Source organism: Myotis myotis, unplaced genomic scaffold (genome assembly GCF_014108235.1).
Source record: "Myotis myotis isolate mMyoMyo1 unplaced genomic scaffold, mMyoMyo1.p scaffold_m19_p_14, whole genome shotgun sequence".
Classification (NCBI taxonomy): domain Eukaryota; kingdom Metazoa; phylum Chordata; class Mammalia; order Chiroptera; family Vespertilionidae; genus Myotis; species Myotis myotis.
The window spans coordinates 45290705-45315420 of record NW_023416318.1 but is presented as its reverse complement, the minus strand read 5'-3'; the positions used below and the strand labels follow the sequence as shown (position 1 = coordinate 45315420).

General features: G+C 36.1%; 1 protein-coding gene and 1 non-coding gene across 12 annotated transcripts in view; one reads left to right on the top strand and one right to left on the bottom strand.

The window, feature by feature from the left end:
• The window catches only part of NCOA1 (nuclear receptor coactivator 1), a 172236-nt gene that overhangs the window by 110743 nt on the left and 36777 nt on the right, over positions 1-24716 (top strand). For all 11 annotated transcript variants that reach the window (XR_004971916.1, XM_036335193.1, XM_036335187.1 and 8 more), the window contains 9 exons: positions 349-528; positions 2125-2220; positions 3778-3918; positions 12229-12376; positions 13639-14956; positions 17795-17975; positions 21126-21243; positions 22680-22848; positions 24148-24462. Coding sequence is in view for 10 of the 11 variants with exons in the window: in XM_036335193.1 (XP_036191086.1) it covers positions 349-528; positions 2125-2220; positions 3778-3918; positions 12229-12376; positions 13639-14956; positions 17795-17975; positions 21126-21243; positions 22680-22848; positions 24148-24462 (2666 nt within the window). In the remaining variant the exon portion in view is untranslated. The remainder of the gene's footprint in view (positions 1-348; positions 529-2124; positions 2221-3777; positions 3919-12228; positions 12377-13638; positions 14957-17794; positions 17976-21125; positions 21244-22679; positions 22849-24147; positions 24463-24716) is intronic.
• On the bottom strand, positions 16754-16883 carry LOC118669567. The gene has a single exon (XR_004972032.1). It is a non-coding gene; the product is annotated as a small nucleolar RNA SNORA17 (small nucleolar RNA).

Below are 24716 nucleotides of genomic sequence, written 5' to 3'. Positions count from 1 at the left end.
TGTTAACTGCTGTTAAATTTGAGTAAAAGAGCTAGTAAACTATTAATTTATAATTTTTGTCTCTATATATAAAGAATGCTAATGAATTAGGGTACTTGTAAGGCCTTATCGTTGAGAGAGGAAATCCTATACAGTCTCTTAGAAATTTTACCATTTTCAAATTGGTAGACATTTACATTTGCTAAGGAAGATAAGTATTCTGTTGCCTCAGGATAACATTAGATCTGATGAGGTCTCTCTGTCTTTTAATCTGAGTACCTAATTAAATAGATGGCTAAATGTGTCTTGTATCTTCAGATTTTGTACTTTTTCACTTATTCAGGGATATAATCAATTTCTCTTCCGCAGTAAATGGAGTTCCTTGGCCTCAAGAGGCAACACGACGAAATAGCCATACCTTTAACTGCAGGATGCTAATTCACCCGCCAGATGAGCCAGGCACTGAGAACCCAGAAGCTTGCCAGCGGTATGAAGTAATGCAGTGTTTCACTGTGTCACAGCCAAAATCAATTCAAGAAGATGGAGAAGGTAAAACAAAGGGTGACTTTAAGGTTTTTAGTTGCTTTTTCCATGGCTTTCAGGAATAGGGAGGTAATTGATTATAAAAACTGCCTTCTTAGGATAGTATTTTTGGTTACTGTATTATATATCATAATGGCTGTTCAACTTGCTATGTATTTCTTAATTTTTAAGAAAAAAAATTGCTAACATCTATAATCACCCCTTTAAAATGCCCCCAATTTCTCAATTTTAAGCTGGCATTCCTAGTAAAATGTCAAATTCGTACCAACTTGCTGCCTAGAAATAAGAGATGTCGCTAACTGCTGCCAGTTGGAAACATACCAGATGCAGCAGGCTGTTGAACAGCTCTGATTTTTTTTTGAGTTTCAAGTTAAGAGTGCAGGGAACATTGGAGAATAGAGTTAGCATTTTTGAGGCTATACAAGGTAATTTACAAAGAGAAGGCTTATGAACAGATGAAAACACAGCCGAAGCTCTAATATGAACATGGCATCATCATGGCTTTAGTTAAATATGTGACAGTGGATGAGTTTTCCATGTGAACTCAGACTGAGCTAAGTTAAGAACACCACAAATTGGAAACTGGAATAAGGACCGGGAAAGGTAGGAGATGAGAAGTCAGTCAGATGCAAAAAAAAAAAGGCTGTGTACTAGTATGTAGCTGGTCTCACCAGGGAAGAGTGCCATGATCAACTGGGGACTTTCTATAAAATAAACATGCAGGGCTGCTTTATATGAATAAAGTTCATATTTAGCCATGTGATGTTGCACATTCAAAAAATTTGGAGCTGGAACTTTGAAAAAACTATAGATCCTACAATATAAAGTCCTGTGTCAAAGGCAAATTATGCTTCTTTAGAAAGAGTTAAATGTTTTTCTCATAGATAATTATTATCTGCACAGAAGTAGTTTTGCCTAGATTTAAGCAACACAGTAAATTTTTAAATACATTCTATAGTCAATTTCTTATAGTCATTAGTACTTAATGGCTACAAAAATTAATTTTTTTTAAAAGAACATTTTTTATTTTATTTTAGAGAGAGCAAGAGGAAGGGAGAGCGAGTGAGAGAAACATTGATTTGTTGTTCTACTTATTCATGCATTTATTGGTTGATTCTTGTATGTGCCCTGACTGGGGATTGAACTCGCAACCTTGGCATATCAGGATGATGCCCTAACCAACTGAGTTACCAGGCCAGGACTTACGAATAATTTTTATAGCCATTAAGTACTGATGCGTATAGGAAATTGACCATAGAACTGTATTTTAAAATTCACTGTGTTGCTTAAATCTAGGCAAAACTACTTGGAGTTTTTATCATCCAAGTACATGAGATGCATCAGTCTCCTCTAGTTTCTAGTTTAGGTAAGAACAGTCAATGGGAAGGAATTACTTATGCTAACTAGATCTCTACCTGGAGCTTCCTGTTTTTGGTTGCCAGCAATTTTATTTCCAGCATTATACTTTTATATAGAGTGACTCCAGTATAGTGTCAGATCCTATAAAATGTATTACTTCTATAAAAACTGATAATATCAAGTTATAGATTGTGAACCATTTTCTACCCTTTTTCTTCATTTTCCCTTTCTTGTTTTGGGCAGATTTCCAGTCATGTTTGATTTGTATTGCACGGAGATTACCTCGGCCTCCAGCTATTACGGGTGTAGAATCCTTTATGACCAAGCAAGATACTACAGGTATTAACTGCAAAGTTAAAAATGTTCCATCAGTATTGATGATGTCAGCTATGCTTTTAAAATTAATTACATCCCAGATATTGTGTCCATCTGTTCTTTGCTTTTCCACTTATGTCCATTTGTCTTATACAGAAAACATTTTAAGTGGTGGTTTTGATGTTGTGCATTTTAGATATTATAATCATTGTTATTTTTAACTTTTCATATACTTATATTTGTTTTTATTATAAATTATTTTTCATAACCATGGAATAAAGTTTTTAAAGCTATTTGACAATGTAGATTTAAATGCATATATTTATAAATGGATACAAGTATGGTGGTTTTAATATTATGCTTAAATGTATCTGGCTATTTTTTTCTTTATTCTTTAAATTTATTCAGCACATAATTTTTGAATACCTAGAAATGCCTGTCACTATGTATGATTGCTTAAGAGTGTACACAGTTGAGCAAAAAGCAATGATGTAATTACAAATCATGATATGTTTTATGATGGAAAAGGTGTGAGATGGTAAGGTAAGCTAATAAGGAGGACCTGTTTAAAATCAGCTGGTTAATGAAGACCTGGCTGAGGAGCTGATATTGAACCCTTAAGTTTGAGGTGGTGCCAATTATGTGTGTTGGGAGGGAATGGTGGGGAGGGGCACGGGGCAGAATAAGCGCTCCCGATTGAGGAGACAGCTGCGGGGGCCCCAGGAGGCAGGAGTGTGTTAGAACTGAAAGAAGGGCACGCGAGCCACAGGGCGAGGAAAGGTGACAGCACCTGAAAATAAGGCCTTCTTTGAAAGGCTACTTCAGGTTTGATTTTCATCAAAAACAAATTATTACTGTTCTTTACAAACTGTAAAATATTTTTCATGTTATTTAATCTTCACTCTAGCGCATCACGTTTTTGTTTTTACATCAGAGTTATATGTTTCACTCACCTCTTTAATAAAGAGAGAGATCATTTCTACTAAATTTTGTTCTTTGTGAAAAGTTTAGTTTTCATGTACTTTTTCATCTTTACCATTGTTTATAAGATCCTCTTACAATATTTACTAATTTTTTTGTCCCAGAAATCTAATATTCCTATGTTGTATGCTTTATTATTGTGTTTTTAAAGGTTCGTTTCCAACTGCTCTTACTAAAGAGTAGGTGGAAATAAATTACCAAAATAATATATTCATGTCTGCCTCTCCTTCCCCAATGAGTGATTCAGCCATTAGTGTGTAGCTAGAGAGCAGGATCCGTAGAGCAAGCCAGAGGAGTCTGAGCAGCATTAGTCCCAGCAGCTTCAGATCTTTATGGCGTGCCTTTAATACTTGGCTGGAATTGAATTTTAGAATATGACATACTAGTAGGTAACACACTCCAAGGCCAAAACAATTTTTCATTATCATGCCACAGATATACTGTTACCATAGGTACTAAAAATTAATAGTGCTTTTTAATGCTTTTTTCCATTATGCATTTGGGAGGCAGAATATTTCTGAGAAGCGGTTGTTCATTTTGAAATACAGATTATTTAGATCAGGAGGCTATCATAAATGTAAAATTTTATTCTTTGTCTAGGTAAAATCATCTCTATTGATACGAGTTCCCTGAGAGCTGCTGGCAGAACTGGCTGGGAAGATTTAGTGAGAAAATGCATTTATGCTTTTTTCCAACCTCAGGGCAGAGAGGCATCTTATGCCAGACAACTATTTCAAGAAGGTAAAGTTTTCTCTCAGTTATTTTCACTAACTTTTCTCTTTATTAATATTGAATAACTTATATGGAATTTATGGCTTGATAACTATTTTCTCCAAATTACAGTTTTTGCAATAATCAGTTTTAGGAAAGGAAGAAATGGGTAAGCAAAGTAATTCATGAGTGGATCCTGAATTTGGGATGTACATTATAAAGACTAGGATATCATGTGGTGGTCACTCATTCATTTGTGCATTCATTCATTCGGCAGACATGTATAAAATTCCTCACATGCATAGAATACTATGTAAGGTGGCAGGAATACCGTGATGTTTAAGAAGCAGGGTTTTGGTGTCAAGGAGCTTAAATTGTATTAGGAGAATACTTGACAGTTTTAAAGATCAGTGTGACATGGGCTATAATAGAGGTATAAATAAAAGAAGGAAAAATTTAATTATGACCTGAAGAATCAGAGATGGCTTCAGAGAGGAAGTGGCATTTTTGTCTGGAAGATCATTCCCAGCAGAACAGGCATGTCCAAAGGGCTTCGAGATCTATATTGTGAATGTTTTCTTCATGACTGTTACAGTACCTGCATCTCCTAACTCAGGTTGAAGTTTCAAATTATAGGTATGTCATATGAAACTAATAATAATTGAATAGATGCTGCATCATAGTAAGCCTATGGGAGTATAAAACAAGTATATTCTCTGCCCTTAAGGAACTTAACAGTATTATAGGAAAGACAGGGAAAATTATCTTAGAATTAAGTCCAGAAAGTTCATAGAGATTCTAAATAAAGGGATTTTGATGCACTTAAAAAATATTGTCATGTAATTATGTTAGTTTACTGCCCCTTTCACAATGTAATTTATTTTCCAAACTCTAAGTAGTTTCTTTGGAAAGAGACTCTCTGCATGGCTATTCCTGAAAAACAATTTAAAAATACTTTTCATTATTCCATCATCCTTCTTGATGTTAACATTTTCCCATAATATTAGGTTTCCTATGTTTACTGATGATTTTCCATTCATTACATTTTAGGTCAACTGCTTCCTAATGTATGGAGGAAACAGCTTACTTTTTTTTTTAGGAAGCCATCTGTATGAACCTCACTAGTCTTGTCACTAGCATCCTACAGACTGATGGTTCCGCAGTGGGCCTCTTACTAGACTGATAGCATCCCTAAAAATAATATTGCAGTGAATAGGACCAAGAATCTGTGTTAGAAAGTTCTCCAGGGAGTCCTAAAGTGCAGTCAGGTCTAGAAATCATCACAGTACACAGCCAGTGCCATCCCCTGGATGTACACTTTGTGACTCCCTTTCCCAAGAGTGGCACTTTACTTTTGCATAGACTTAAGACTCAGGGTACTGTTTCCACTACTGTCTAAAGTGCTAAAGTATATGATACTCTCTGATTTTTGCCTTAATTTAAGACTTAATTTTTTTTTTTTTTTGCTTATAATTTATCTACATTCCCACTAAGACAAAGCAGGTCTAGATTATTATCTCATTCTGCAAATGATTGGGCTCCCCATAGATGTGATTGAAGCACAGCTTAAACAAACTATGCGAATTCTCTATAAAATAGATTGATTAAAGTTTAATAAGTAACTAATCTATCATTAGCATATGAAGTGAAATAATTTAGAGTAAACTGTAAAGAACTTCTTCCCATTAGTCATTTCTTAATGTTTTATCTTCCCTCTTTTTTTTTTTTTTAAGAAAAAAAAATTCCTTAGTAGAAATAATTTGTGGGTTTTTTTCAGAATTAAGTTGTCCAGAGTTAACATGACTCTTGATTCTAGTGTTTTGGAGATTCAGGACAACTTGCCAAACAGCAGGCATGGGTTGAGTAAAATATCTTTTTCTGATATTTTATATTTAGCCGTATCTAACCTGATAAGAAAAATTAAACACTTACACGAGAATCACCCCTATATGGGAATGACCTGCTGAATTAAAGTCTCAGGTGAGGAACCAGATATCTTAAAAAGCTCCAAAGGTAATGCTTAAATACAGGCATACCTCGGAGACATTCAGGTTCCGTTCCAGACCACCACGTTATAGAGAGGGTATCACAGTAAAGCAAGTCGTAATCTTTTTTTTTTTTAATATATTTTATTGATTTTTTACAGAGAGGAAGGGAGATGGAGAGGGATAGAGAGTTAGAAACATCAATGAGAGAGAAACATAGATTCAGCTGCTTCCTGCACACTCCCTACTGGGGATGTGCCTGCAACCAAGGTACATGCGGTTGACTGGAATCGAACCTGGGACCCTACAGTCCGCAGGCCAACGCTCTATCCACTGAGCCAAACCAGTCAGGGCGAGTCGTAATCTTTTTGCTGATAGAGGGTCCTACCTTCAATTTGTGAAAAACGCACTGTCTCTGAAGCACTATAAAGTGAAGTACAATAAATGAGATATGCCTGTACATCAACTTAAGAACTAGGGTTGATGCTGCTTCTTCACTTACGGACAGTGTGAAAAGAGTGCAATAAATTATCAGTGTATCCTTGATTTTCTATAAAACTTTTGAAAAGCTTAAAAGTTTGTAAAATTCTACAATGATTAATTTTTAGGCAAGAAAATTTGTTCTCCATCTGTGTTCTTTTTTCCTGTCCATTAATTTACTCTTTGAAGGCAGTGGCTGGTATAAAATCTTAATATACATTAAAGTTTTAAGTTGGTTTTTATTTAGTTTTTCAGCTGCTTTTGACAGGGAAGCTCATGGACTGCTTTTCACATTTCATTTTCCAGAATCTAATTTGAAAATGCTTTTCAGCCAAAGCATATATGGGAACATTAGCATGAGCTAGATTACAGCGTTGGTTCTCCATTGAGATTAGGGAGAAATGGATATCAAAACCACTTGAGTCTCTGGATCTGTTTTTGTTCATCAGTTTATGTTGTTCATTATATTCCACAAATGAACAAAAACAGATCCAGAGACAGAGAAGCATCAATCCTACCGCCAAACCTCAGAGGGAAGGTAAGGGAGGGTGGGGGTAAGGGAGAGAGATCAACCAAAGGACTTATATGCTAGCATATAGGCCTAACCAATGGACACAGACAACAGGGGGGTGAAGGCATGAGGGGGGGTTGATGGGGGTAATGTGGGGATAAGGACACATATGTAATAACTTAATCAATTAAAAAACAACAACACTTGAGGAACTTTTTAAACTAGGAGAGGGTCCATGCGGGTGTGTATCATTTGGAAAGGTTCTGAGGTTCTGTTCAATTCAGAACCATGCCTTTAAAGAAAGGTCTCAGTGGTCAGCAAACTCATTAGTCAACAGAGCCAAATATCAACAGTACTTCTTCAAAATAGACTCGCCGAGGCCGAAAACCGACTTCTGCGCATGGGCCACGAAGTGTCAATCGCACTGTATGTGTGCCTGCACATGACATTTTGCAGAAGAGCCATACTCAAGGGGCCAAAAAGCCGCATGTGGCTCGCGAGCCGCAGTTTGCCCACCAAACTGTGTCCCAAAGTTTATCTGGGCAAGTTGTTAAACCGGCTTTTTGTGCTCCACCCACACTACTGAATCAGAGTCTACAGTCTAAGATGTTTTCCTACAGAAAATGTTGGGAATGTGCACTAGGTTCCACAAGATAGTCAAGTCATAGCTACAACTAGAAATGATGTTTCCTGCTGAATTAAGTTTGGGAAATGTTTTAATCTCCCGCGTTTGGTGATTCATTAGACATATTTATGGAATTTAAATTTCTGGGAAGTTCTACCATAACAATGACTTTGTTATCCAGACTTATTTTTCCTCAGAATACTTATATCTGTAGCACATCAATTAGCACTTAGGGAGAGTAGTGGTCATGGGAAATGTTGGGCTAGAGTCTAGACAGTCTAGAAAAGTTACATGAAAGTTCTGTTTACCTATTATCAATGATGTAATGGATCATTTGTCTTTGAAAGATGTTCGTAATGTATTGTTACATTGAAAAATAGCTTAAGAAAGCACAGCATATATGTATAGTACGATTTCACCCTTGTATATCTATTTATCCAATTCTAGAAGGTTCGCAAAATGTTGACAGTGGTTATCTTTGAGTGATGGATCACAAATGACTTTACTTATTCTTGCTCATTTCTCTATTATCTTAACTTTATAATCACAAAATAATTTTAATTAAAAAATATCACAAGACAGTTGGAAGCAGTTTATAATATCAAGAAGTTTGGAAGCATTGCTGGAAAACATAAATACCCAATAAATGATTAATACCCATATATAGTGATTAATATTTAAGCAAGAATGTTCTTTAAGACTTGTGTTATGTGGATAATTCCATGGTTCAGATAACAGACTTAACTTAAAATCTTTTTATGCAAATTTTATTTAGAAAATTTAAAATGAGTTACTTTTCTTTGTTTAGAAATTTTGATATACTGACTAGAATTTATTCATTGGTGATTAAAAATTTCCAACCATCTAGGAGTAATTTTTTTCCTTTACCTTAATAACAGTTTTTAAAATTGCATTATTTCTGCATGTATCTAGAGAAATACCAAAAAGAAAAAGAAATCTCTACCAGCACTGACCTGTGCTGTCCTGCCACACACATTTTTAACCTGCCCCTTTAGTTAACATGGTTGTTGAGGATAACTCAGCATCAAATTGGGTGGAGTAAAAAACCCAAGTAGCTCTATTTCTACAGCTGCTATAACCAGAGAAAGTGGCTCCCTTTGCTTTGTAGCTCTATTGAGGCCTATTCTGGGAGGGGGAGAAGGAGGGATGAGACAACAAGAACAGTTGCCATTTTAAAGGTTCTTTGAAGAGGTTCTGGGATGTCAGTAATAATATTCCTTCCCACTAAGTGTTCTAAATTTTTAGAAATGGACATAGAAATCAGGGATCAAAATACTAACTATATGCCTGGCAAAACTAGATAAGAAAATAAGGCCAGAACGTGTGATCAAACTGAGATTTTAAATAGTTTTGTCCAGGCCTAAATCTTGAAACCCACTTATGGGTATAATTTGGTTTGCAGAGCAAATGTTCATCCAAACAGCTCTGTAAACAATTGTGACTTCCTTCCTCATACCTTAATTCAAAAGATTAGTGATTGTTTTATGGGGTTGCAGTTATTGGTATAAATGGTGTCTAGGCATCAGCTGAATGTGTATATGATTCAGGACATATATAATTTGGAACCTGTTTATTTGTTGTTGTTACTGTTTTTTGGAGGGGGTGTTTATTCAGGAATATACATTCAGTTTCTGCTATATTCTATTCTAGGCTCCAGGCTAGATACTATCTCACAACATTATTGGCTAAATTTTAGTGATGATGGGCAAAGGTTAATGTGCATTATTAAGTCCTAAACTTGAAAAATTCAACCCTGAATCTGACTCCTAGGTTCTTGATCCATATGCTGCCTGCCTGTTGACCTCTCCATCTGAACTGAGCACTAGAAGTGTTTGATTTAACTGGATAGTCTCTTTTTTTTTTTTTTTTGGATAGTCTTTATTAAAGTTTTAACTGGATAGTCTAATTAAAGTTTTACTATATTTAATATTGATGTTTTTTATTTCAAAGAGTGATGTGTGAATTATGATGTGCTAAGTCTTACTCTACATATTCTCACCCAAAATCAATAATTAACTTCAAACATTAAAGTGTAACCATGTCCTTGTATCAATAAGGATTCTCCAGTTTTGGAATTTTTACTATTTTAGATATGGTCCTACAAGTTAAGGCAGCACAATTACCAAAAGACCATTGATGTTTCTGTAGTCCACATTAAGTGTCTTAATGTTCCCATGCTAGCCTGAGTTTCTAGTTCTTCCTGAAATTTCTTATCAATAAATCAAGAAATTTGTCTCCATTCCTATTACAAAAGTAAGTTTAGATTCCTACAAGAGCAGACACATAAATTGAAACATAAGCATTTGAGAACAAAGCCAAGAGTTAAAATCTTATCATTTAAGGAAAAGTTATGGTCAATATTACCCTATTTAGGTGATATTTAAGTTGAGAATCAATCAGCAAGTACTTACTGTATGAATTTATATGCATAGCATCATAGTTCAAGATTCAATGGAGAGTGAGAAACAAAAATGGGGCATAAAACGTGCCCTTATGTTTATTTGAGCTGAAAAAGAAAAAGAAGTGTGTAAAAAGTTATCTACCTCCTACAAAGAGATATAGAAGAAATGTTTAGGAAGCAATGAGAAATAAGATTGGAAATTCAAGTCCAAGTCAGATTGTACAGAGCTGTGCTGCCAGTATGGGAGCCCCTAGCCACATGAGTGCTTGAAATGTAGCTAATGTGACGAGGAACTGAATTTTAAATTTTATTTAATCTTACATTTAATTAGCACATGTGATTGATGGCTACCATACTGGACACTTTAGTTCAGTGGTGAAAAGCCAGTGAGGGTTTCCCAGAGATGGGAAATCCTGAAGAGCAGTCGACAGTGGTGAGGATAAAGACAAAATGACACATGCAAAATAACAGGAAATATACTGTGTTTTCTCTGGCCCTTTATATAACTGTAGCTTTATCATTATCCCAAAAGTTAATTATCTCAAAAGGCCACTTCTTATCATAATTGTATTTTCCAAAAATATATTAATCAGGAATTGTTAATATTTTTTAGGGTTTGCTATTGCAAACATTTACTTATAATCTTACAGAAAAATTATTAGTTTTCATTAAAGACATTTTCATCATCTGTTACTTCATTAGAAACTAAATTTCTTTGTGTGTTATCTGTGGTGAATGTGCCAGTGACTTGGCTGAAATTACGAGATAGGTAAGGAATTCAGTTGTTTGCACATAAATCTTTAACTGTTTCAATTAAGTTTATATCCTGGTTTTGGTACTTAGGTAGATGGTATAGATTTATAACAGATTATACCCTCCTCAGTTTATATGGTATACACAAGACAATAAGATAAAACATGTCTTCTATTTACTTAAAGCAGGGGTCCTCAAACTATGGCCCACGTGCCACGTGCAAATACAAATATTGTATTTGTTCCCGTTTTGTTTTTTTACTTCAAAATAAGATATGTGCAGTGTGCATAGGAATTTGTTCATAGTTTTTTTTAAAACTATAGTCCGGCCCTCCAACGGTCTGAGGGACAGTGAACTGGCCCCCTGTTTAAAAAGTTTGAGAACCCCTGACTTAAAGTAATATATAGCTGCAGAAGTTATTTATTAATATGTCATTTTAAGTCTTTTTCACGTGTTTTTAAAATGTATTTGAAGTCTTTCCTGAAATGTCTTTGGAAAATAGGAGTGCATTTATTACAGGCTAAATTATAATCTTAATTTGTGGTAGTAATGCTTGTGTTTCCATGGATATGATTTTTAAGCTTGGTATAGCTGAAGCTACCTATTAAATCTTTCTTAAAATAGGATTATATTGTATTACTAAAGATCAGTATTTTCTTACTTAGTAGTTTGGCATGGCCTTCCTATATTTAACAATACTTACCAATATGGCTAGAGTTTTGTCTGCTGTTAGTAAAAGCTTTGTTACAAAAGAAAGTTATGTTGTTTAGATAGTGAGTTGACTGCTTTAACCAAGTTTTTGTTCCTTATATTAATAATCATTGGCTTTATCTTAATTTGCTTACTAAGCTAAATTCAACCATCAAAAATAATACATATATGAATATAATAATTTGTCAGACAGGACCTTCGTGATTCTTTTTCATCATCTATTTTTTCATTAGAAACTAAATTTCTTTCTGTGTTATATTTGGTAAATGTGCCAGTGATTTGGCTGAAATTGAGATGGGTAAGGAATTCAGTAAGGAATTCATTTCTGAGTGAAAAATTAAATTTGACTTTTAGTTAAGGAATTCTGTAAACAAATCAAAACTTAGAGGGCGAATTTTATGATATGTGAATTATATCTCAATAAAGCTGTTATTAAAAATCAGCCAGTAAAGGGGAAAAAACTTGTTAAACATAATACTGAAAGTGAGAGGGGAGAAGGTAATGTCCTGGTATTTTTAATGGACACAATAAATTTAAAGAGCTGCCCTATTATAGGGAAAGATTAAGGTTGGTTTTTTTCTGGTTGGGGTTTCTTCATAATCATAACTTATGTGAAAAGGCACCCATTCAAGTAGGAGTGAATTAAAACTTGTCATCGGGTGGTATATTTCAGCCAGAATCATGTTCCCCCTCAGAGATCTGTTTTGTTTGAACTATTCTTTGAATCTGAGGAGGCATCATTTGGGAGGGCATATTAAGAATGAAGTTCTAGGTAGAAGTAAGGCTTGGTAACTCCTTTACCCAAAGTGCAAGTGTCAGAATTTTAACTAGGTTTCTCTTTTGTTTGAAACAGTGATGACTCGTGGCACTGCCTCCAGCCCATCCTATAGATTCATATTGAATGATGGGACAATGCTTAGCGCCCACACCAAGTGTAAATTTTGCTGCCCTCAAAGTCCAGACATGCAACCTTTCATCATGGGAATTCATATCATCGACAGGTACTACTTATTTGGAGAGCCTCATATGAAATAAGTCAGTTCACATATCTCTTTTTAGAAAAAAATTTTATACTCTTAATGGCTAGAAAAATAGAAATTCTAAAGTAGGCATTAAACTTGTGTGATGAGTATATATAATCCAAATATCCACATTGGGTTTTATAGTTTTGTCACCTAACAGTAGCTTTGTTGTTTAAAAGGGAGACAGGAAAGGTGAGGCTGAAAATATGTGTTCTAGAGGAAAAATCAAAAAAGTGGATAAAAACTTTCAACTTTCCATATATGGCCTTATAAAAGATTTGAGAGTTTATTAATATTGTTATTTTATTTTTAAATGTTTCCTTTTCATTAGGGCAAACTTTGATGGCTTCTGAGTTCAAGTTGATAGTTTCTCCAAACGCAAATCATTAAACTATCAACTTGAAATTTTTTAATATCATTGTTCCTAATTTGTTCTCCTCTCTAAACATGTCTTACATTGGTATATATGGTAAATTTATGTGGCATATATGGTAAATTCATGGGACCATTCTTTTATCCTATGAATTATTCAAAATCATACATTTACAGCTATGTATTTAAAATTTAGCATTAAACAGAAACAAGGACATTTCCCCTCACTTCATCTTTTCCTCATCTGATATATTTGCTTATTGGAACATGGTAATACCGGTCACAAATCTGTTGTCATAATTATGGATTTGAGTAAAAAACTCGATGAAAATCTGAATTTAGTATTCTGCTTTTCCCTAATTTTAGTTTAATTTATGCTTGTGAATAGAATTAACACAGTTCTTTTTTTCATATTGTGATTTCTCTTTCAAAACATCCGCTATGTCAGCATGTCACCATTTTTAATTTTTACATCAGTGACACAGTATTTTCCTTACCCAGTCTTCCTCTCTGGAGTTGAAATACTTAAAAGCACTAACAAGGGAGTCATGAATAAATGCTTTGTGAGCAGAGATGTGGGAAGTTTATCTTTCAACCAAAATTATTATAATGCTAATTATTTGTACTAAATTATAAAAAGTATATATATTAGATATTTTTCCCAAGTCCAAGAAAGATTTTGTTCCCATATAACAGAAACCATTATCAAATTTACAAGAGCACGGCTCTACTTCCTATTAAGTGCGGCTAGTATTTCACAGTGCACTGTTTTTCCTTAGTGAATGGTCTTGTTTTATAATATGCATCACAAAAATATTTGAATCGAAACCAATACAGATGATTGAATAATAATGTCTTTTCTCCCCTAGGGAACACAGTGGTCTTTCTCCTCAAGATGACACTAATTCTGGAATGTCAATTCCCCGAGTAAACCCCTCCATCAATCCTACTATCTCTCCAGCTCATGGGCTGGCCCGTTCATCCTCATTGCCACCATCCAACAGCAACATGGTATCCACCAGAGTAAACCGCCAACAGAGCTCAGACCTTCATAGCAGCAGTCACAGTAATTCTAGCAACAGCCAAGGGAGTTTCGGATGCTCACCTGGAAGTCAGATTGTAGCCGGTGTTGCCTTAAACCAGGGTCAGGCCAGTTCCCAGAGCACTAATCCCTCTTTAAACCTCAGTAATTCTCCTATGGAAGGTACAGGAGTGTCCCTCGCACAGTTCATGTCTCCAAGGAGGCAAGTTAGTTCTGGACTGGCAACAAGGCCCAGGATGCCTAACAATTCCTTTCCCCCTAATATCCCAACATTAAGCTCCCCTGGTGGCATGACAAGTACTGCCTGTAACAATAGTAGCCGATCTTATTCCAGCATCCCAGGAACATCTTTACAGAGTATGAGTGAAGGACCCAATAACTCTGTTGGCTTCTCTGCCAGTTCGCCAGTCCTCAGACAGATAAGCTCACAGAATTCACCTAGCAGATTAAATATGCAGCCAGCAAAAGCTGAGTCCAAAGATAACAAAGAGATTGCGTCCATTTTAAATGAAATGATTCAGCCTGACAACAGCTCTAGTGATGGCAAACCTCTGGATTCTGGGCTTCTGCATAACAATGACAGACTGTCAGATGGAGACAACAAATACTCTCAGACCAGTCACAAACTAGTGCAGCTTTTGACAACAACTGCGGAGCAGCAGTTACGGCACGCTGAGATAGACACAAGTTGCAAAGAGGTACTGTCTTGCACTGGCACTTCCAGCTCTGCCTCTGCTAACTCTTCAGGCGGCTCTTGCCCCTCCTCTCACAGCTCACTGACAGAAAGGCACAAAATTCTACACCGGCTCCTGCAGGAGGGGAGCCCCTCGGATCTCACCACCTTGTCCGTCGAGCCTGATAAAAAGGACAGTGCATCTGCTTCTGTGTCAGTGACTGGACAGGCACAAGGGAACTCCATAAAACTAGAAATGGATGCGTCAAAGAAAAAAGAATCAAAAGACCATCAACTCCTACGCTACCTTTTAGACAAAGATGAGAAAGATTTAAGATCAACTCCAAACCTGAGCCTGGATGATGTAAAGGTGAAAGTGGAAAAGAAAGAACAGATGGACCCTTGTAACACAAACCCGACCCCAATGACCAAACCTGCCCCTGAGGAAATCAAACTGGAGTCCCAGAACCAGGTGGGTAAACCTCACTTCATAGAATGAACATCGCTCGTTAATTTTTTCCTTTTCATTTATTTTACACCAATCTTAAACCAGACTTGGATTCAGGCTGTTTTGCCCTATCCATTGGGTATATGTTAAAAGGTTAGTATCAATGGTTGAAAAATCATAGGGTGCCTTCAGAAGTGCTCTTTGGAACTTTGGAGGGCTATAATATTAAGGCATCATCTTAAGAAAGTAAATTTTTTTTTTTTTTATAAACTCAAGAGTTCACATCTTTGGAGATTTTTAAAAATACCTTTCCTGCTCTCTCCTCCCAACCTTAGCTGTTGAATATACTATCTGAGAATATAGTACCCAGAAATCTATTTTTTAAAGAAGTTCCCCAGAGAACTGTGATGTGTAGCTAAGTTTGGGACACTCTGATGTAAATGACATGGGAGAAAAATGAAAAGGTAGATGAGGCTGCCCATATTGTCTTGTTTTGCTGTTTCGTTTCTTTTGAAACATTTTCTACGGCTGTTTTTCTTCTCATCTGATTCTAACCATACTAAGCCCCTTTCAGAATAAGGACTTGAATATTCTGGGTAGTAGGGTATGTAACATGCCCTGAAGCAGAAGTAAATGTCAGTAAATCTCTGCACACATTGTTATGGAATCACTACCTCTATGTTTAGGCTGGGGTGAAGGTGGGGTAAAAATTAACAGGCAGCTTCCTGTATTGAATCATTGCTGTGGACTCCGAAGGAATTTAAGAAAAACAGAAAATATGGTCCTTCCTCTCTAGGAGCTTACAAAGTATTTACACAGGATATAGACATCCATAAAATAGCTAGAAATGTATTGACAGAGCAGTTTATCAATAAGGCTGTCCATTGTCAGACAAGATTCAAATTAGTATGCATAAGTCCTTTTTCTTGAACCAGCTTTATTTTCTTCTCTCATCTTTCAACAAGCTCTCTCCCCTCAGGCATACTGTACTCTAGGCCCATGGAAGTCCTTGCCATTCCTGGGATACACCCCTCTTCTAAGCATCCTCTGCCTTGCCCCCCTTTCTACATCTGCTGAACCCATCTTCACAAACCAATCCAGACATCATCGCTGTACAGCCTTCCCCATGGTCCTCGTTAGCCATGTCCTTCCTCTGCGCTTGACAGTGCTCTGGGTTGTCTCTGTTTACTATTGTAATAACACTGTTTTGATTATTTATTTGTGTGCTCTTTGAGGATAGAGCTTTCTCTCATGTTTTTTAGTACAACTAAGCTAAAAGTCATGTTTTTTAGGCTGAAAACAGTTTTAAATAATGACTGAATTAAAATTCTCTATAAAATTAACTTTAAAAATAACAGCTGTATTAAACAATGTCGTTGCGTACAATGCTGGTACACCTGTTTTGATGCACGTGCACACACATTTTTGCTTAGTTCAGACTTAAAATTGGAATTGCAGAATTATAAGATACCGTGTTTTCATCATTAGTAGATAAGTCCAGTTTTCCTAGTGTGTGAGAATTCCTTCTAGTTGTCCCATATTTTTACTAATATTTGGTCTTATCAGTCTTTTAATTTTTAGCCATTCTGGGTCTGTGTAGTGGTATCTCATAGTTTCAATTTCTCTGGATCTCTTCTTTTGTAAATTGCCTACTCAAATGTCTTGCCCAATATGTTGTCTTTTTCCTAATGACTTTTAAGAGTTCTTTATGTACTTTATGTACTTTAAATGAGTTCTTTATTGGTTTTATATTTGCAGATATCTTCTCTGTCTTGTGGCTTGCCTTTTCTTTTTCTTGGTGATTTTTTTTTTTTTTTCCCGCGTGTCAAGCCATCAACCATCCAGGTGCTCACGGCCAGGACGCTGGGCATAGGCGAGCCTCTCTGCTCTCTGCCACCTAATGACGCAGGCGGGACATGGCAGCCACACCTGCAACGCCTCTAGGGGCAGTTGTTGGTGATTTTTTATGAAGTTCTTCATTTTAATGTAGTTCAGTTTGTCATTTTTTTACTTTATGGTTAGTATTTTTTGTAACAAAAGACACATTCAAAAATGTTCACAGTAGCTTTATTTGCATTAGCCCCAAACTGGGAACACCCCCAAATATATCACAGTAGAAGGATATACCGTGACACATTCGTACAATGAGGCACTATTCAGCAATAAAAACAAGTGAGTTACTACATGCAGCAAGATGTCAGAAATGTAATGCTAAGTAAAAGAAGCTAGACATTTTAAAAATACATACATATGGTTCTATTTATACAATCTAGAACTATAAATTTTTGTTGAATTAAATAATGAAATACAAATAGGTAGACATTTTATGTTGATGACTTATCTCAGAGTAACAGAAGAAGAAGAATACAGTGAAATAAAGGCCAGTTTTTTTCTGTGCATAACCTCAGACAGGTATTGGGATTCCTTATCTATCCTAGAAGACAGATATATTAAGGTAAATATATATGTAAATTTTTTATTCCATCATTAAATCATTTCACAAAATTTTGAAAAAATATGACAAAAAAATTACCATTGATAACTGTCACTGTACTCTTAACACTTCTTTCCAGTTCAATCTTTTTCCTATACATAAGTTTTATACAGAGATATGTTAGATAAATATGTGTATATTATATCCTGCAATATATTAATATCATAAGCATTCAAATTTTTTCCAGTGGAATCGTTAGGTCATGTAATTTCAATGAGGTCTCAGTCTTTCTAATTATTTCTTCTTTCTTCATTCTTTCATAGCCGCATTTAATTCATAGAGTTTAAAGGAGCAACTTTTTTTCTACATTGTTCCTGGTGAAAGTATAGAATATACTTTCTCCAACTAACTCTGGTTTCCATTCTTAGTTTACAGCTGACCTTGACCAGTTTGATCAGTTATTACCCACGTTGGAGAAGGCAGCCCCATTGCCAGGCTTATGTGAGGCAGAGAGGATGGATGGTGCGGTCAGCAGTGTCACCATCAAATCCGAGATCCTGCCCGCTTCACTTCCGGCCACCACTGCCAGACCCACTTCCAGGCTGAACCGTACGTGTGGGGGACAAAAGCCTCATTTCCATGTTTAATGAGTCACTGTTACTTCGCAGAGCTTTTGTTTATCAAGAGTGAAATCTCTTTTCATTAATGCTACTGTAAATAATATACAGTTACATTTAGACTTATGACCTCAATCAACTTGTGTGATTTATTTATCTATTTATTATTCTTTTGAATCCTCACCCGAGGACATGCTTAGAGAGAGGAAGAACGAGAGAGACAGAAACACGATGTGAGAGAAACATCAATTGGTTGCCTTCCGTAGAGACTAAACCACAACCCAGGTATGTGCCCTGACCTGGAATTGAACCAGCAACCTTTCGGTGCATAGGATGATGCTCAACCAACTGAGCCACTCCGGATCAACTTGTGTATTTTATTTTATTTTATTTTTTTTAATATATTTTATTGATTTTCTACAGAGAAGAAGGGAGAGGGATAGAGAGTTAGAAACATCGATGACAGAGAAACATCGACCAGCTGCCTCCTGCACGCCCCCCAGTGGGGATGTGCCCGCAACCAAGGTACATGCCCTTGACCGGAATCGAACCTGGGACCCTTGAGTCCGCAGGCCGACGCTCTATCCACTGAGCCAAACCGGTTCGGCCAACTTGTGTATTTTAAATTACAGTGTAGCATCTACCTTTTTGTAATTAATGTTAAGGTGAGCAGTTGATGTTAAGGAGAGCGATTTTGTATTCTTATCCAAACGTTCCATTGCAGGGCTTTCAGAAGTATAATAACTGGGTCAGATTGTGTGTCCCCGAGTGTCTTGAACACTAGTCCTAAGAGTTGCCAAAAAAAAGGACTTTGTGCTAAAGTACACTGAACCAAATGCTACATGGCACCTACATCATTCCTCATTAAAATTTCACAATGCATATTACAGGTTTTAAGAAATGTTAAAGAAATTAGTTTAATTTCTTTCTCGATTATGGAACTCCTTTTCTCAGAAAGTACATGTGACCCCATAGAATGAATTTTCCATGGAGCACTGTTTAGGAGACAGCTGTGTTGAAATAATTCACTACTGCTCTAGCCATGTGAGCATTCTCCTAACTACGAAACACTTGTGATGTTCTCCATGTCTTTTTATGGTCTGATAGCATCTCGTTTTTCACTAGTATTATATTCCATTGTATAGATGGACCATAATTTATCCGTTCTTCTGTTGAAGGACATAGCTGATGTTTTTAAGTTTTGATAATCAATGAATAAAGGAGCTATAAACTTTATGTACAAAAAAAGAAAGAAACACTTCAATAGTACAACACTTCAAATTCATGAAGATAGGATTGTCAGATATCCTCACCTCTCTCATTTTGAAGTTGAAAAAAACACACAGTGGTGGCAACTCCATTGTGTGACTTTGAAATTAAAAGAAACCAACCAGCTCACTTTCAAAATTTGCCTGGGTTCCCGGCCTGTCTTGTCCCTCTTCTGTCAGGATCAGTTGTGAGACTCATTTATTTCAATCTTACAGCAGCTTTTAGTTGTCATGACACAATTCCTGGAAGTTTACCAAGATTTCCAGGCAGCTGGAAAGAAGAATCTTAAGTCACCTTGACCTTATTCTCTATCAGTTTTTAACTATACTTTGATTTTTTAAAAATTGTGTTCGTCTTCTCAGGCTGCCGAAACAGACTATCACATACTGCGTGGCTTAAGCAACAACTTTATTTCCCCACAGTTCAGGAGGGTAGAAGTCCAAAGTTAGGGTGTTGACAGGTTTGGTTTTCTCTAAGGACTCTCTCTCACTGGCTTGCCCATGGCCGCCTTTTTGCTGTGTCCTCATGGTTGGTAGTCCCTCTGTCTGTGCTGTCTGTGCCTTAATCTCCTCTTACAAGAATACCAGTCACAGAGCCCACTCTAACGACCCTGTTTTAACTTAATCATCTCTAGATACAGTCACATTCTGGGGTGCTGGGAGTTAGAACTTCAGCATATAAATTTGGGAGGAATACAGTTCAGCCCATTCAATGATTAATTATTTAATATATGTTCATTTTATAAATTATAAGCAATCATTAGAAATCTTAGAAGAGAATAAATGTTATTCTTAATCTCACTACCTAGAATCTACCAAGGATAGATAGCCTAACAGAATTTTTGTGTGTTGATATTTGAAATAATTTGTAAAAATAGAATTATTCTGAACATAATATCTTGGATTATGCTTTTCTCTGTTTCATTTAACAGCACATTATAATTATGTATTCCATAATTTATTTATCAGTCCCTAAATTTCTATAATTTATTTACAGTGTTTTTCCTACATAAGTGGTACATAAATAATCAAAGCTTTCAAAAAAAATCCCCCCACAAAAACTTTCAAAAATGCATATACTGTTTTCTTCCATTACAAAACATAATTCAATCTCTTTTTTCATTTGTCATTATAAGCATCAATTATTATACTATTATATTTTCAGATTAACAACTATAGAGCTTTGTCCATTTACTGAATGACCCTAGAGCAGTGGTCGGCAGACTGCAGCTTGCGAGCCACATGCAGCTCTTTGGCCCCTTGAGTGTGGCTCTTCCACAAAATACCACATGCGGACGCACATGTACAGTGCAATTGAAACTTCATGGCCCATGCGCAGAAGTAGGTATTTTGTGAAAGAACCACACTCAAGGGGCCAAAGAGCCGCATGTGGCTCGTGAGCCGCAGTTTGCCGACCACTGCCCTAAAGGCTATGCCCTTTGGTTTGTGCCTTTATGCAGTATATTTTACTTTTTGCTTACAGCTCTCAGACCATGATAATAACACTGTCCCTACTTATAGCATATTCTGATGTGCTGTAAACTGAAAAATTCATTAACCAAAATGGTTATAATTATCTTTGAAAAATTTCCAATAGTCTGGAATGATTCTCCTATGGTAACATCAACTTCTGTGCAAACTTTTTAACATCAGGTTTTCTTTGATTCACAGACCTTTTCTCACTTTGTCATTTACTTGTTATTATGTGGCCACCTTCTAGATAGTTTAAGTTTCTGAATAAGTGACTCTGTATCATTGAAGTAATACTATATAACTGAAATCTCACTCTACTGTACTATCTACTACTTCTGGAAAATATTGTCATTTTATCTTCCATTGTGACACTGACTTCTTACCTTTGCTTCTATCATCAGGATTACCTGAGCTGGAATTGGAAGCAATTGATAACCAATTTGGACAACCAGGAACAGGTGATCAGATTCCATGGACAAATACTACAGTGACAGCTGTGAATCAGAACAAACCAGAAGAGTGAGTAATATATTTCGTATTTTGTAAAGTATCAGATACCAACTTCTACAACAAAGAACTACTTTTCCCAAACTGGATTCCAGGATACATTGGTATTTTGTTAGATGTTGACAGAAGTGATTGATAATGGAAAAAAAAAAAAAAAGAATGGGGAAGACAGATGTATTTACTGCATGACTGCAAGACTAGTGTATATTGTAATTACCAGAAGATTGATGCAGTATGCAGCTGTTGGTTTATTTTTTATCTCTTACTTTGCTTTGATGGATTACCATAAAGTTTCTGGGACCTATGAACGAATCGGCCTCAGTACAACAACTATGTTGCTCTTGAGCTTTTAGTTAGATAATTATTCTGTCCAGTTTTTCTCTTTGTTTAGAGTAAGAAGGTATAAGGAGGGAAGGTACTTTCCATATCTACTCAGTGTCCAACTATTTGTTTTATTGCTTAATACCAAGCATGTTTCATTTTTCTAGTTTGAGTTCTTTTTAAAATGGCAATCATGCCGAAACCGGTTTGGCTCAGTGGATAGAGCGTCGGCTTGCGGACTGAGAGGTCCCGGGTTCGATTCCGGTCAAGGACATGTACCTGGGTTGTGGGCACATCCCCAGTGGGAGATGTGCAGGAGGCAGCTGATCAATGTTTCTCTCTCATCGATGTTTCTAACTCTCTATCTCTCTCCCTTCCTCTCTGTAAAAAATCAATAAAATATATTTTATAAATAAATAAATAAATAAATAAATAAATAAATAAATAAATAAAATGGCAATCATGTAATGTTAGCAATATGATTTAATCATCCTTGAACGTTAGGTAATGCAATGTATACTATTTTGATTGTGGTTCAGTTACCAATAATTAATAGCGCCCATTGAATGAATAAATTTTTCCTCCCAATCCTCACCTGGGGACATGGTTATTGATTTTTAGACAGAAGGGAAGGGAGAGGAAGATAGAGAGAGAGAAACATCAATGTGATAAAGAAACATTGATCGATTGTCTTCCCATATGCTCCGTGACTTGGAATGGAATCCACAACCTAGGTATGTGCCTGACCAGGAATTGAACCCAGTCTTCTGGCATACCAGACAATGCTCCAGCCAACTGAGTCACACCAGCCAGGGCAGAACAAATTTTAATATAGGCTAAATTATTTTTTTCTGAGATTTTGGTTGATTTTTATTTTCTATTTTTGTTAATTCTTTTTCCCTATCTTAACTATGTTTGGTTAATTTTGAGAATAGTTCTGTAAGCTGACATGAAGACTATGGAGACAAAGTTCAGTGATTGGCAAAATAATGAAAAATATGTTCATAAATTTCTGTACATTAAGTGTATTAGAAAATTTTCTAGAACTAGATTTGCATGAATATTTATATTGTATTTGCTTGCTTAAGATTGAATAATTATTAAAACTGTATCCTTTAATTCTGCAGCCAGTGTATTAGTTCACAATTAGATGAGCTTCTCTGTCCACCAACAACAGTAGAAGGAAGAAATGATGAGAAAGCTCTGCTTGAACAGCTGGTCTCTTTCCTCAGTGGCAAAGATGAAACTGAGTTGGCTGAATTAGATAGAGCTCTGGGAATTGACAAACTTGTTCAGGTATTTACTAAAGTTGGCATTTTTTAAATGATTCTTCCCTGAGAAGCTAGAAAATGGTTTTTAAGCAAGGTTTTTCAGTATTCTCACTGTATTTTATAATTTACCCTTGTGGAAGTTAACAAAATATATAATAGGTAATCTACACTAATAAAAGAGAAAGATGAAAATTGACCGTACCTCCATGATGCCCATCAGCCAATTGGGCGTGAGTATGCAAATTAATCCAAACAAATATGGCGGGTTAATTTGCATACACAGGGGCAGGGCAGGGTGGGACACTTGGGTCGTCACCATGGCAGAAAGGCGGCTCCTGGCTGGAGCAAAGGCGGTGCTGGCAGCCAGGGGAAGGAAGGCCCATTCTTGCACAAATCTTTGTGCTTCGGGCCTCTAGTAGATAATAATAGGATTTTACACAAAGTAGTAGTAATAATAATAATAGTGTTAGAAAGTCTTAGCCTTTCACTATGAAACAGAATCTTAGAAGCTCTCCTTAGAATAGAATACAGATTCATATCATCACTTCTTATTTTAGGATTTAATATAGTATCCTTTATTCATGCGAGTCTTCAACTTATATTTTTCATATTTCAAATGTCCAGAGGAAGTTATGCTTCATGAAACTCTCCTTTTAGTTACACATACATGCACACAAATACGCACACGCATACACACACACACACACCCCTACACACAACAGTTCACGATTTAAATTGTATTTCTTAGAATGAGTAATAGTGAACAAGTAGGAAAGCCCACCTGTACAGCATTCTGTTAGGTGAACTCTGATTTTTTTTCAAATAGGTAAAAACATGAATTCTTTATTTAAGATAGAAAAATGCCTGACTCATCCCTCCTTTAGTAAGCTACATCTGTAGTAACGTAGTAAATATAAAGTTTGTTGATTCTTATGTTTTGCAGTGAAGTTCTTTTTAAACCTTTTCACTTCATTTCATTGATTTAGGATCTTCATTTTAACTGCATTTTCATTTCTTTACTGAGATTTTAAACATCTCAGTTATGGGGGAAAAGGAGACAAATGTAATACTTTCAACAATAAAGAATTTTAATAAATAAATAAATAAATATAAACATCTCAGTTAATCTTTTACTCCATTTCAAAAGTAACTTTCAAAGGTAGTTCCTTTAAGTAGTAAACATCTGGAGAGCTTCATGAATCCACTATGAGTAGATTATGATGAAACTTTCTAGAGATGCTATCAAATCCAAAGTTACATAGAGAAACATATCATTTATTGGCAGAAACATATGTGTAAAATAGCCTCATTTATTTTCTAACAGGGAGGTGGATTAGATGTATTATCAGAGAGGTTTCCACCACAACAAGCAACACCACCTTTAATGATGGAAGAAAGACCCAACCTTTATTCCCAGCCTTATTCTTCTCCTTCACCTACTGCCAGTCTCACTAGCCCTTTCCAAGGCATGGTCAGGCAGAAACCTTCATTGGGGTCCATGCCTGTTCAAGTAACACCTCCCCGAGGTGCTTTCTCACCTGGCATGGGCATGCAGCCCAGGCAAACTCTAAACAGACCTCCAGCTGCACCCAATCAACTTCGACTTCAACTTCAACAGCGATTGCAGGGGCAACAGCAGGTGAGTACTCATGTTTAGCAGGCGATACTTTTTAAAGGTATGTGCTTTCTTTATAACAAGACAGTCCAGTTGCTACAACCAAGGTGTCAAGTTTACTCCCAGGACCTTTATGAAAGACTCAAAACGCCACCCTTGGTTTGCTAGGATAAGAAAAGGGGACATATTCATTCAATTAAAAGACTGCCGGCTCATAACAAAGTACTTTGAGACCTACAATTTAAAAGCAGTTAATCTTGTTTTTTGAGATAAAAAAT